The 13,356-nt window shown below is 38.7% G+C and overlaps 1 protein-coding gene across 1 annotated transcript in view; it reads left to right on the top strand.

Moving 5' to 3' along the window:
• Nucleotides 1–13,356, top strand: part of LOC140954039 (nardilysin-like) — a 46,392-nt gene that overhangs the window by 31,295 nt on the left and 1,741 nt on the right. The window contains exons 26-41 of the mRNA XM_073403433.1: nucleotides 198–249; nucleotides 923–1,006; nucleotides 1,276–1,342; nucleotides 2,584–2,655; nucleotides 3,451–3,506; nucleotides 4,641–4,731; nucleotides 5,125–5,193; nucleotides 6,964–6,995; nucleotides 8,586–8,628; nucleotides 9,083–9,178; nucleotides 9,686–9,733; nucleotides 10,141–10,193; nucleotides 10,600–10,683; nucleotides 11,001–11,091; nucleotides 11,982–12,098; nucleotides 12,650–12,745. Of these exons, the coding sequence (XP_073259534.1) occupies nucleotides 198–249; nucleotides 923–1,006; nucleotides 1,276–1,342; nucleotides 2,584–2,655; nucleotides 3,451–3,506; nucleotides 4,641–4,731; nucleotides 5,125–5,193; nucleotides 6,964–6,995; nucleotides 8,586–8,628; nucleotides 9,083–9,178; nucleotides 9,686–9,733; nucleotides 10,141–10,193; nucleotides 10,600–10,683; nucleotides 11,001–11,091; nucleotides 11,982–12,098; nucleotides 12,650–12,745 (1,151 nt within the window). The remainder of the gene's footprint in view (nucleotides 1–197; nucleotides 250–922; nucleotides 1,007–1,275; nucleotides 1,343–2,583; nucleotides 2,656–3,450; nucleotides 3,507–4,640; nucleotides 4,732–5,124; nucleotides 5,194–6,963; nucleotides 6,996–8,585; nucleotides 8,629–9,082; nucleotides 9,179–9,685; nucleotides 9,734–10,140; nucleotides 10,194–10,599; nucleotides 10,684–11,000; nucleotides 11,092–11,981; nucleotides 12,099–12,649; nucleotides 12,746–13,356) is intronic.

A 13,356-nucleotide genomic window follows, 5' to 3' on the forward strand; every position in this document is an offset into this window, starting at 1 on the left:
CCACACGGACGTTCTTTTGGCTAAACGGGTGACGAAGCCCTTAGAAGGTCTGCGTGTGAGGTTAGGAAGCATTCTACAAACGGCGAACGTCGGACACGATCACGCGACCATTCATTGCCAGACCTCAACGTGGCCGTTTGGAATTCTTTACATGTTCTTGCACCCTGTATAACATTTCATTGTTTTTCTGTATCCAGCAAGGTTTTATTTTCACCTCATTTCGCCGCTTCTAAGCTCCAGTCCTGAGAGGTGAGAAGCGTCGCTTATTAATGTTTGCTTGTTCGGTCATTACATTTCTTGATCCGATGGGGTCGGGGGGGAGGGGGGGGGGGGGGGTGCCCGGGGTGGCAATTTCGTGAATTGTGGACACGCCTGACGCAAATTCCCGTGTGATTCTTGTCTCCTACGCAGCGGTAGTGTGTTGAAAAAGTGCTGAACGTTAACCGTTTTATGCCTTGTCACGCAACTTGTCCTCCCGAGCAGCATTGCGTAACGAGTTCAACAGTGGCTGCCAAGGAGCGGAAATCCCTCAGTCTCATCTTATTTGAAAAGGTCCTTGCACTAACTTGACAGTCCAACAGTCATGGACACAAGTTGGCTTGTTTGATGTTCTCCCTGTTTGAGTAATTAGTAACACATCAATGGTTGGTGAGAGAAGGGGGGGGGGGGGGGGGTGGGGACTTTATCTCAAGTCTCAAGTAGTGTGAGGCCTCACCCCATATAAACCCCAAGCTTCAAGTTCAGGCTTCCTTATCACTATCTTTTTCAGCATACCTTTCTTTAAACTCTACAACCAGTAACGTGACAAAACAAACCAATCAAATCAATCAATGCCGCGGAAGCAACGTCTCTTTGAACTTTCTATTTATTTATTTATTTATTTATTTATTTATTTTTATTTATTTATTTTTTTATTTCTCAGCATGGTTCTAGCAGACATGTTCCTAAGTGTATTGGAGTATAACTTGAAGGAAATCGCCTACGCTGCTGATGTCGCTCAACTAGCGTATGTCTAAAAGTTTTCGTTCTTTTTATTTTCTTTCGCCTCATCTAAATGATCGATCTCCCTTGACAAGCTATCCTTAATCGTCTACAGATGAAAACTTTACAAGAAATACTTATCAAGTTATATAAAAGATGTACTCGCGTTAAAAATACTTCAGTTGTGTTTTGTTATTTGCCTTGGCTTAAAAGGCATTAGTTTAGTTTCGAAGGTCATTTAGACGAGGCGCTGTCAGTAGCTAACAGAGTGACTACGAACGTTTTGTTTCTTAGGTACTCTATGACGATCAGCGAAACTGGGATTGTACTTAAACTGGATGGATTTAACGACAAATTACCGGTAAGTACAAGACTTCAAGGAAGTGTGTTACGAATTTAATATCATGGGTGGCAAATTACTGCAACCTTAACTTCGGCGGGAAGTTTCAGCATTATTTTGTATTTTCACATCTGAAATTACAAAATTGCCGTGGCAACGTTCCGTACGTCTCAATGCCTAGCCTGATTCTCAGACGCCCGAGGTCGTTCGCGGTCCTTTCGCTTCAACGACCTCGGACGTCTGAGAATCAGGCTCATCAAGAAGGATTTTAACAGGTATTTTATAGAAAAATTCAGAAACTTGTGAACGTAAGCCAACATTTATGCACTAAACTTTTCAGTGCGTGGAGTTCTCCATACAGTAAATAAGGAAAAAAAAAAACAAGATCAACAACGAAAAAAAAACTTTGTGAGCGTAAGTTGTCATTCGTGATATAATAGGTATTCAAAAATCATCAATAATTCATAAAGAAAAAACAAAAGAAATTAATGTTTAATGAGTGTCTTTATATCTGCTTAAGACACGGCTAAACTTTTCGTCCAATTTTGTAGAGCAAATTAACCCCAAATCTAAATATTAGGACAAGAATGAGTTGATCTATATCAGAGATTTTGAAGTCGTTCAAGAAACTCGCAATCGTGTATTATCAGGTGTAAAAACTCTCTGTTTGGCGTCGACTTTTTAAACCTGATGTTACACTCCTTCTCGTTTTTTTTTTTTTTTAACATATATCATTTGGCAAACTCGTGAAATAATTTCACTCGTCACCATTTGATTACACATACTTAGCCAAATTCATCAAATAATAATAATAATACTAATTAACAGTAAAGGAACTTTTAAATAATAATTCCTTTTCAGTAGCAATATATGTAGCCTCCCCGCAGACGTCCGTTGGGGTTCGTTTGTCACGCATTCATCTCTCCCCCACGGACAAAGGCGTCTAACGGGTTTCATAACAATTCCACTTTAAGAACTATTATTTATCTCTTTTTTATTCTACTTTATGATCATTATTTTTGTCGCGACGCCATACTTAACTAGGTGTCAGGGTGGTGACATAAGCTACTATTCTTACGTTATAAACATTCACTCATTAGCGCTCTTATGCAGCAACGCGAGCGATGGAAATTGCACTACTGATAAGTACTCAAGCAACAGGTGTATTCATTATCCCTAAACAGAGTTAAGGTTATCAAGATTATAGACATCGAAGCCACGTTTACGTTTAAATATACTGACCGGTTTTGTTTGTGTTGTAGTTGCTATTCGACACAGTCATTAATCACATTGCAGATTTTACTGTCAGTCCCCAAACGTTTGAAATGGTCAAGGTAAGCCTGTTCGCTTGCACTTTTATGCTTGTATTTCTGTTTCGTACATTTTACGTGCCCTCTGTGAAGTCGTTCTATTCATCCATGCAGAGCTTCGAAGTAAGTTCCTCTTGGTTTTATAGTACGCAATGACCACAACAACAGCAGCAGGAACAGCAACAACAACGTCTGCATGCTTCTCATACATACTAAAACGACGAAACTTACATGTAATGGAATTAAATAGCAAAAAACATATATTGTTTTTCTAAAAAAAAACGCCATCTCGATACTGGGACCCCAGCTAACACTGCTATAGGCTTCTTGCAATCAAGAAGCTGATTTTTGTTGCGTTAAAGTGATGTGCCGTTATCTTGGCAAAAAAATTCACCCTGGTGAACCGGGCCAGCCCAGGACTTGTAACCAGCCTTTACCAAATCAAGTAACTACTATCATTAGAAACATGAAATCAATCATAAAATGATGGACTTCATATACACCTTAGAAAACGTATATTCACAATAGAATTATTACTTTCAGATAATAATGATAATAAAAAAAAATCTTCAGTTCGGAGCTTCACGTTCAGAACTGATGTTACTGAAAACCTTTTCCATAGTAGACATAGGGACATTCGTATGTCTCTTCGTGTATTGCGGATGCTCCCTTTGTCCTTCTCGTTATATTTCATTTCCTAGTCGCCAACATGCGTCATCTATCTCGGCGCGATTGATCTTGGCAATCGAGTGAACTGCCGGATTGTTTTCTAGTCAGTCCTAATTTATTTAACAATTCGTGTTCTATTGATATTTGTAGCGTAAACTGATGAGGTCTTACCGTAACACAATAATCAAACCACAGAAACTAGTCAGGTAAGGTCTCATTACTGCAAAGTTCGACTCGTGGTTAGCGTAGAAGCAAATTCAGAATATAGGCAAAATATAACAGGGATTAATTCTGAGCTTATATTTTGAGTGGTTTGTAGCCTGTTCCAGGCGTTCAGATAGTGGAGAGCGGTGCGAAGTAAAGAAAGCGATGAAAAGTACAGGGGGACTGGGGAGAGACGCCTGGAACAGGCTAAGTGGTTTGAATCCATTTAAACCTTTTGCTACTTCTTGCCAGTGCCTGAATGCTTGCTACACGATGCTCTGAAATGAACTGTGAGCTGGAACCTCCAAAGGCGCGCGTTGTTGGGTGTCATCTTCAAGGCTTTTGGCTCAATTGAGTCAGTAAAAGCTGGCAATTTTCATTAACCCATTCGCCCCAGGGAATTTTGCCGAAAAAAATGTTTTGAAGCTAGCCGAGCCAAGTCTCGGTATGGTTATAAAGAACCTTGGCGCAACAGTTTTTTGTGAATAGAATAAACAGGAAGAACCACCAAAGACTCCATTATTTACTCTGGGATTAAGTGAGATATGTTTAATTATGTATAATTTTATTGCGGAATGATTTATCTATTTTAATTGATAAGCCATTCAACCGATATGCAAGCACCGAAAAGCGGGTAAACAAAACCTTTTTATTCATTTATTTGTCTGTCTGGATTTGTAAAAAAAAGTTACTTAGAGAAATTTCAAGTGCGTTTTAACAATTTGACCCTTGAGGTGAATAAAATGCAGTTAAAAGTCGCTAGTTAAGGCTTAAAAACGGTAACTTAATTGCTGGCAACATACGAAAAGTCGCTCTTGGCAAAGCGACAGGATTTTAATTTGTCATGAAATTAACAACATTTAAAAGCACAGAAAGTTCGAAATTATAGCGGTGCGGAGGGATGTAAACAGCATTATAAACACGTGATTTTATATCTACTGCAGCTTGTTATAGAATATGTGTACTGAAAACTTCATAACAAAGCAAAAATGGTAAAGTAAACAAGCCTAAAAATTAGAATGTTGTTGAAAATTCCTGGAGGTATCTTTTTGCAAATCCAGACAGTTGTTTATTTATTCATTTTATGATTATTATTGTTTTATTTATTTATTTATTTATTTATTTATTTTTTTCAGGTCTGTACGTTTGTCCATCTTGCAACATGTTAAGTGGACGACTGTGGATAAACGCAGCGTTATTCCTGATATTTCACTGGAGACACTGAAGGTTGGTAATACAAGTAGACTGTAGAGCAGGAAATAATTATCATAGAAGGAGCGAAATAACTTAATTATCAGCTTAAAAATGTGATTCCGGAAAGATTCTTTTCAAGTGACATTTCTTTCCCTTGAATTGTCACGTGTCAAGCACGAGACACGGAGTCAGAAAACGTCCATTAAGCTAATAATAATGATCATGATAATAATGACAGCAATAATTTAGTAGGTTTTGCAAGTTTGTCCCCACTCGTCTGGGAGCTACGCTCTCCTTTCTTCAACGATAGCTTTGATATGAATGGTACCATGAGGGGCTTTCTTTTCAGTTTTGAGAACTCCATTTAATAGACATTTTTATATCTGAACACAAGGTACATTAAGTGTTCGTTTCTTTACTTTGCAGAATTTCGTATCTGCTTTCAAGTCAAAGTTGTTTGTGGAGAGCTTAATTCAAGGGAATATAACATGTCAGGTAAACCGCCTTTATTTCGAATATGAAGCTAAAGTCTTTAGAGTATGATATTCGGTTGCCTTAACTGCGTGTCTGAGACCCGAAAACCATAGAGGGTGACGTCGACGTATTGCACCCCCACCCTTAGCGATCCCAACGTCAAACTCAGATCACCACCTACTTCGCCACATTCATCATCTGCAAAGCCGCCTTCTTCAAAACTTGTTAAAACCATTGCCGGGGAAACAAATTCGTCTTCGAATAAAGAGAATGTTACTGAATCGTATCAATGAAGTCTTCTTATTTATTTTATAAGTACTGAGATTTATCCACACAGATGACAGTGATGAAAAAATCGTTCTGTTTTTAGTCGCAGCCAATCAGCGACACGAACGATGAAATTTCACTAGTGAAAAATCATCGTTCGCGGCGTCCGATTGGACGAACGATATTTTTCACTAGTGAAAAGTGATCGTACGGCAAGCCAGGTCATCCTTGGCGCGAAAACTGGCAAGCCGCCTTTTTATTTTCAAGATGTCGGAAAGGTTTGCGGACGTCGGTTCAGTTGACAATTTTATTACAGAACAAGAAAACAAAGCCACATTGCAAAAACACAACGAGAGGTACAACTTTTACAAACCTTTTTAGGAACCAGGAATGAACTTAGAAAAGTTGAAGAAATTCCAGCATTGGAGTTAAACGAATACATCTGCGAGTTTATCATTTCGGTCAGAACCAAAGATCGGAAAGACTAAGAGCCTTCTTCGGTCCGAAGTCTATTGGCTAGTTTTGAACCACATCTAAAAAAGAACAGCTACTCTGCCAGTATCATGAATGACCTCGTATTTGAGAAAACAAGAAAAGTCCTCCTGTCCAAACGGAAAGAGTTATTGAAGAGAGGAAAAGGAAACAGGCCAAACGCTTCGATAGCAGTGACAGTGGAGGACAGTGACGATGAGTAAAAACATGAACATGAAAGAAATCTCAGTACTTATAAAATAAACAAATAACTTCATGGTTGGTGAGTGCGTACGATTTTTATTCACTTGTTGTGAAAAATCGCAAACTCACTCGTTCGCTGCGCTCACTCGTTCGTTTGCGATTCTTCACAACTCGTGAATAAAAATCGTACGCACTCACCAACCATGAAGTAATCTCTATGTCTTCAAGGCATAATTGACGTACTTTCGCATTTTTAAGCTGGGAAAATATTGGCATACGAAACAATAACTTCAGGGGTAGGGAAAATTTAAAATCCTAAGAAGGCTTGGCCAACCAGCCAAATAACCTGCAGTCCACGGCTGTTGTTGAAAACACAAATAGTATGACATTCCGTGGCTAATTTAATAATCATTTTACGAAGTCAAAAGAGTAAATCACATCCAGACGTTTCTATCAAAATTTTTTTGCTACCTACCTTTTCCTTTTTTTACCATTGGGGGGATTGAGATGAAACTTGGTATTAGTATTACTACCTTCACAACTGATCCGCCAAGGGAGAGAACAACAAACAAACAAACAATAAAAGAGAAGTTAAAAAGGGATTGAGAAACACGTAAAAATAGGGTGTTGGGCTATAGTTGTAAACAAGCATCGGGAACCGAAATGAATTGGTTGCGTAAGTTCGCATCTTATCGCTGTAGAAGTTTGCTTTTCCATGCATGTGTGAAAGCTTGTACTTATACCTAACATGTTCTCTCTTAAAAGTCGATAATAGTGTAGTGCAGTAATAGACACTGTCACCGCATGTACCTTGAAATCGTTTATTTTTTTCTCTCTCTCTCTCTCTAGGAAGCGATCTCCTTACAAGAACAGTTGTACAAGTACGTAATTCTAAGTGTTCTAAGTAATAGTACAATAGTAATATCTCTTGTTTTTAAATAATGGATATTTCCACCGTATGTGAATTTATTTACTTTTATTACAAATTTTCTGACATATTAAACACGCTTTGTTAGTCTTCTTTTAATCAGGTTAAGGTGTTTATAACAATACAATGTAAGTGGTTGAGGCGAAGCGTCTCCGAATTCGAGTCCCGCTGTGACATGTATTTTTCTCCCTCGGTCAGTTCTCCCATGGGCGTTTTCGTCGGGAGGGGTGGGAGTGTCAAGCCCTTGAATCATGGTTGCGGTGTGCGCGTGTATGACAGAAGGCAGAGAAGGGGATGGGAGAGACATTTCGACCTATGCCTACTCTATAGATTAATGAATGGGACGCAAAAGTGTTAAGTGAGTATAAGCCAATCTACTTATTTAATAAATTCTTCAGTCGCCATGGTCTTATCGTCGAGAAGTATGGTGCAGCCCTGCGGGAGATGAGATTAGCAATCCAGGCTTGAATTGCACCTTCGTATCCTTACATTACTTATTTATTGCTTCGAACTATATTTCAGTTGTATCTTGGTACGTGTGCGTGTACAATTTTATTTTGGCGCGCGCAGTATTTGTTTATTTATTTAACTGAGGTGTACATTTAGTTCGTTAATTAACGTCTTAATTTTACTTTGCGTTATTTTCCTCTTCCTCGTCCGTGACTGTGCTTACATGGTGGGTGGCTCCTCCCAAAATGTTCTGCAATTGGTTCAGGATTTAATGGAGCCGAAACCAATTGTGGAATTGCACGCATTTTAGGCATCCTACTGATGAACAGTTGCGACACGTAGATATATATTATTTAGCAACTACTATAATTTTCAGTCTGTCCACATGTGAATCATATCCTCTCGATCGATAAACTTAATATACTTGCGCCCTAAAATAACTCGAAAGAAAAATTTGACTTTGCAATTACCGATACAGATCGACCGTCCATGGTATCTGTAAATTTGTTATTTCATATTTAATGTATTTCTTTTCCATGCTACTTTTTCGTTATTCCTTTCAAGTCCCTTACAATCCGTAGAAACAAGAAGGGATTTGGAGCCAAAATGTGTCCAGCAATTGCTTCTGGAATCGTTATTGGGGACGCGCGGGTCAGCCATTGGCCAATTATTTTCCCTGCCCCCAGTGACCGTCCCATAAGTCTTTGCGAGAGTTAACACGTTTCTTAAGCGGCGATTTAGTGAGACAAAAACTTAGGCCGTTCTCTAATGAAATCAGCCGTTTTCAGTTGGTTGGGCTGGTTCGGTTTTTCCTGTTCCGTTAATTGGTTTAGTTGGTCAGTTCTAAGAAACTAGTAAGCCATAGGTTGAAGTATTAGCTGACCTGTCTCCAGGCATCGATTTTCGTATTTTAGTCTTTGTCGTGGATGTCGAGAACGTCTAAGTGAACCTCCGACCCATTCGTAACCATGTTTCATAGCTCGTCCATTAGCCAAAACGGTTGATCAAAGAAGAAGCGACCAATACACGAACGGCATGTAATTAAAATGAACCGTGAAATTTATGTATGGAATTTCTTTTCTCATGTTAACAGTAAGCTCCAGTTTTTGCCGCTCCAAAGTTGCTTTCACCCTGAGGTAGGTCTTAGATTATTTGATAGAGCTTGTTGAGAACTGTAACTGTACTCATGGAGCGAAAAAGTGACTTGTCATCCCTAATTCCTTACTTGGGTATAACAAAAGAACGAACACACTTGACAAAAATCTGAGACACGGTTTCGAAGTCAAACGTGATAGGATTGCCATCTATAATCGGTTTCTTTCAATTGTTTTTTAGGCTGGCCTGGACTTAAACTTAAAAATACATCCTCTTTCGCTAAAGGCACGTTTCTGATACGCGTGAACATTTTGGATTTTTTTAAAGAAATTATCAGTAACGTGGAGATATTAAACGTTTTCTGAAAATGTGCACTTTGTAGGGGTACGGTGTATCTATTAAAACTACAATTGCGAGAGGACAGTGAGAATTGTGTTCATGTGGTCTTCACGTGCATTGTAGCTAAAAAAATAATGAATGTTTGTTTGGGTTTAGATTCGAGTTATCCAACTGCCTGAAAGCGAGTGCATTTGTCGTGTGATGAGCTTTAACAAGGAAGATGATAACACTGTTGTTACAAATTATTACCAGGTAAGTTGAATAGAGAGGAGAAGTCGTTACGTCACGTTGCCATGGTAGCAAAATTTTTGGGTGACAACAAACCGAAAAAGTCACTTTAAAGTCTATTCGCACTCCAAACGTCACTGCTCTTATTCAATTTCATTTAATTTGGCAAATCGTGGTGCAACGACGGCAAAGAAATGTACAAAACAGCGTGATGCACGTGCAAAGTTGTTAAGTTGTTGTTTGTTAATATAAACATCTTATTTTTGCCGTTCTTCTTGCCGTCGCCGTCGTCGTTGGTTTTGTTGTTATCCAGAAATAGTGCTACCATGGTAACATGACGTCACATTTCTCCTTTCTATTGGGTTCACTTGCCTTCCATATTGACAATGAAAGTCCTCTGATTTGAGTCATAATATTCTTATCTGTGAACCTAACGACTTGTTAAATCAAGGATTAAGCCAAATCTACTCCTTCACGTAGTCGATGGGCTCCATGTGAATGCTTATGCGTAAACATTTTTTTCTTCAACAGTCTGGTCCAGCTTCAGTTGAGGAATACACTAAAATGGAACTCATGCTGGTACGTTTCTGAAGCATCTTTCCTTTCGCTTGCAGTTTTTCTTTGTTTGTTTTTCTCTTCCTTAATGTCTTAATTACTCGTTCGATAGTATACCATAATCTGCTCCGGAAAAGTGGCCGATTGCTGACTTTTTTTTTTCTTCTGCCGTAATTGTTAAAAACGAAAAGGGGGTGGGAGGGGGACTACCCTGAAATAAATGAATAAGTCATTCATCCATACATTCGTTCTTACATTCATTCTCCAAGCATTAAATCATACATTCATTCATGTACTGAACCATTCACTCATTCGGTCCCTCCGTCGATCATTCATCCATTTGTTCATTCGACTGACTCCGTCAGTCAGCTAGTCATGTTCCTCAGTTTCCTGGACTTGCTTTGTATGTCATTAAACCATCTATCTTTCAGATGAAAATGGAGGAGCCATGTTTTGATGTGCTTCGAACGAGAGAACAGCTTGGGTAAGACCGGCTCTGTCGCCTTTTGCAATGTATTTAGAACCAGAACACCGACACCAGGACAAAGTTGCAGCTGGAGGTTCATTCCCAGAGTGCAGCAGTAGGATGCGTTCTCATGAATATAGTGGCTGATGGAAGCCCTGATGAGAAAAGCCTAGGCAAAGAAAGCATGAAGGCAATCTTTCGAGAAGCAGGAACTGTTTCAGAAAATGAAAATCTCTTTTATGGAAACCACACCGGTGGTATATTTATAGGGTGGTCCTCGATCCAAAGTTTATCCCGCCTACCTTTTTTCAAACTGTAATTTTACCATCAACAGACCAAAAACACTTAAACAATCATTGAACCAAGAATAACATTGTTGTTTCTGGTCTTTATTCAATTCTTTTTCCTGACTTTTCTGTTTTAGATATTCCGTGTTCTGCACTTGCAGAAACACATTTGGAATTCTGGGATTTTCTGTCACTGTTCAAACGCAAGCGGGGAAATTCAGGTATTAGTTGTTTCAACCTCTAACAGAAGTGTTTAGTCATCACGAATGAGAATTCAGACCAAACTCACCCAGCTACATATATAAATATGGAAGATCGGCATGGCGCAGCTTTGCCCCGTTACAGAAACCGCTCTGCAATCCCCGTTAAATGTGTGTGTAAACAAAAGCCCTTACCGATATGGTTTTCTTAGCGGCTCAATCCGGTATAGTGAAGATAGATAATAATTCAAACAAAATTCTTTTTAAGTCGCAAATTTTCTTTTCGTCTTTATTATCGTTGTAATTGGATTTCTTCTGTTCGCGGTTTTATCTCTCAGTGCGGAACATGTGGACGGGCGAATAGATGCATTTTTGGACGAATTTGGTGAAATGTTGAAGTCGATGACTAACGAAGACTTCAAAAGCCAGGTAAATTTGAAACGCGTAGCATATTCGTAGGAAGATAGAACATCCCAAAACCTCACAAATAATGATGGTTTTGGAGGATCCAAGCACTAAGCTTTCACCTCTATCTCGGGTGCTTTCCAGAGTGAACTTAGTTCACTTTAACCCGTCACGTGGTTGCCAATTTAAGGGGATATCTTTCTGCGTGTTCTGGAGGATCATTGGCCACCTTTTCCACGGGACCTCGAATAAGTGTCCTTATTAGCGAGAGTCCGTAATAGCGTTAGTTTCTTTTTTAAAGAGAAAATCACAATTTTGAAAAAAGAAAACCACGGTTACAATGATAACGTCAATGTGAACGTACACGTCATAACGAGTTTAAGATACTGCGAGATGGAAAGCGCTAAGTTCAACATTTTATTGTGAAGAAGGAGCGGGGCGGAGGGGAGGAAGGAGGCTTAAAAGCCTCCTCACCCTGTTTGAATATGGGTAGTATACATGCTCATTTACATTTTAATTAGAGCGATTTTCGTATGACCTTGAAATGAAAACGCGCGAACAAACAGAAACAACAAACGAATGGAAATAGAGCGATTTAATTGGTTTATCGAACGGATACAAACGCGCGTGGCTTTTGGTTGGTTAAGGGAACGCTCGGGTGAAAAAACGTCATGCCCGAAAACTTTCTAGAAATCAGTCGATACTTCGCTTTGACGTCCCATACTGCAACACGACTGGCCAATAGAACAATGCCTTCTCCATATTAGGGTTTTCTTTCGCGAGAAAACGAAGAGGCCATGTTTTGATCTTTTTATCCACTGGCTGATAAAACAAATAACGAACACTTACGAAACCATTTTTCAAGGTCATACGAAAATTGCTCCAAGGACACCGTGTTGTTTAAATATGTGCAGGTTGATTCCCTTATCGAGTTGAAGGAACACGAGGATCTTAGCTTAGCAGAAGAAGCTGAGAGAAACTGGATTGAAGTTTTAGATCAGACTTACCTGTTTGACAGAAGGCGTCGAGAGGTAGGTGCAGTTCTTACGCGTATTGAATTGCCGAAAACCACCGAAAACGTTGGGCCAGTACTGAGTTCAAATTGAAGTCAATAAAATGAACAATTCTGTGTATTCACTCACATGGCCTCTGGCATTGTTTTCAAGTTTCATATGCACGTGCTCATTTAGATAAATAATGGAATTTGCATCAAAGAAACACAAAGATAAATTAAAAAACGTAATGGCGTCGTTACGTTGCCATCGCGACTCCGCTTGCAATAAAACCCAGATCATAAGAAATTTTTATCTTTATATAATACAGTTGTGGTAACCGTTTTCCCATATCTTTACTCATGACGACGTAGTTAATGCTCAAACTTGGGAGGTATCCCACCCCCCCCCCCCCCCCCAAAAAAAATCCAGTCGAGCCACGTTAACCTTATTTTGAAAGCGATGGATTCGGGGCTCGGAAATGGCTTATCCTGTGAAGCGTATTTTTTTAAGCGGTTTTTAAGAGACTCAGTGAAGCCCCAAAAATGAAGCAGGCGAGAATTCAAGTGTCTTTGTTTGTGCTCTACCAGGTCAACATCTTAAAGAATCTAACCAAAGAAGATATTGATGAGTGGTTTAGATCTCACAGAAAACATGGAAATAACTATAAGAAGCTAAGTGTGCAGGTAAACATATAATGACAAAAAAAGCGTCTAAATCTCTGTAAATAGCTAACAGTGCGGTTTATTTACTACTAATATCTCATTAACGTGCTTGGAATTTTAACGATCTGTTATAGCCCTACCCCTACCCCAACACAACGTTTACAACAATTTATTTACTTATTTATTTTTATTATTATTATTTGTTTTTTTTTTTAACTTTTGATCCAATTATGTGTATCTTGTAACTCTTGTTTAACATGGGAAACTTTTCAAATGAGAATTGGGGAGATCTTTAGCAAACTGTGGAAAGTGTCCAAATTTTGTTTTAGTGTGAGAATGGAATTTGAACCCTGTGAAACTTCAATTGCTGTACGGTGTCAAACAAGCGTGTCTCGTGGTGTTTTAGTACTTTGTCGTTGGCATATTTCTTGTATTTTTCTTTCGTCAGTTGCAATGAAATTTTGCAGATGTTGGACTTTATTTATTTATTTATCTTGTTTTTTTTTATTATTTTTATTTATTTATTTATTTATTTATTTATTTATTTATTTATTTATTTAAGACGGTTACTGTAAAGCGTAAAAATTGCAATACTAGAATTATGGTAGACTTATTCTACCAAAGAAGACATC

Source organism: Porites lutea, chromosome 12 (assembly GCF_958299795.1).
Source record: "Porites lutea chromosome 12, jaPorLute2.1, whole genome shotgun sequence".
Taxonomy (NCBI): Eukaryota; Metazoa; Cnidaria; class Anthozoa; order Scleractinia; family Poritidae; genus Porites; species Porites lutea.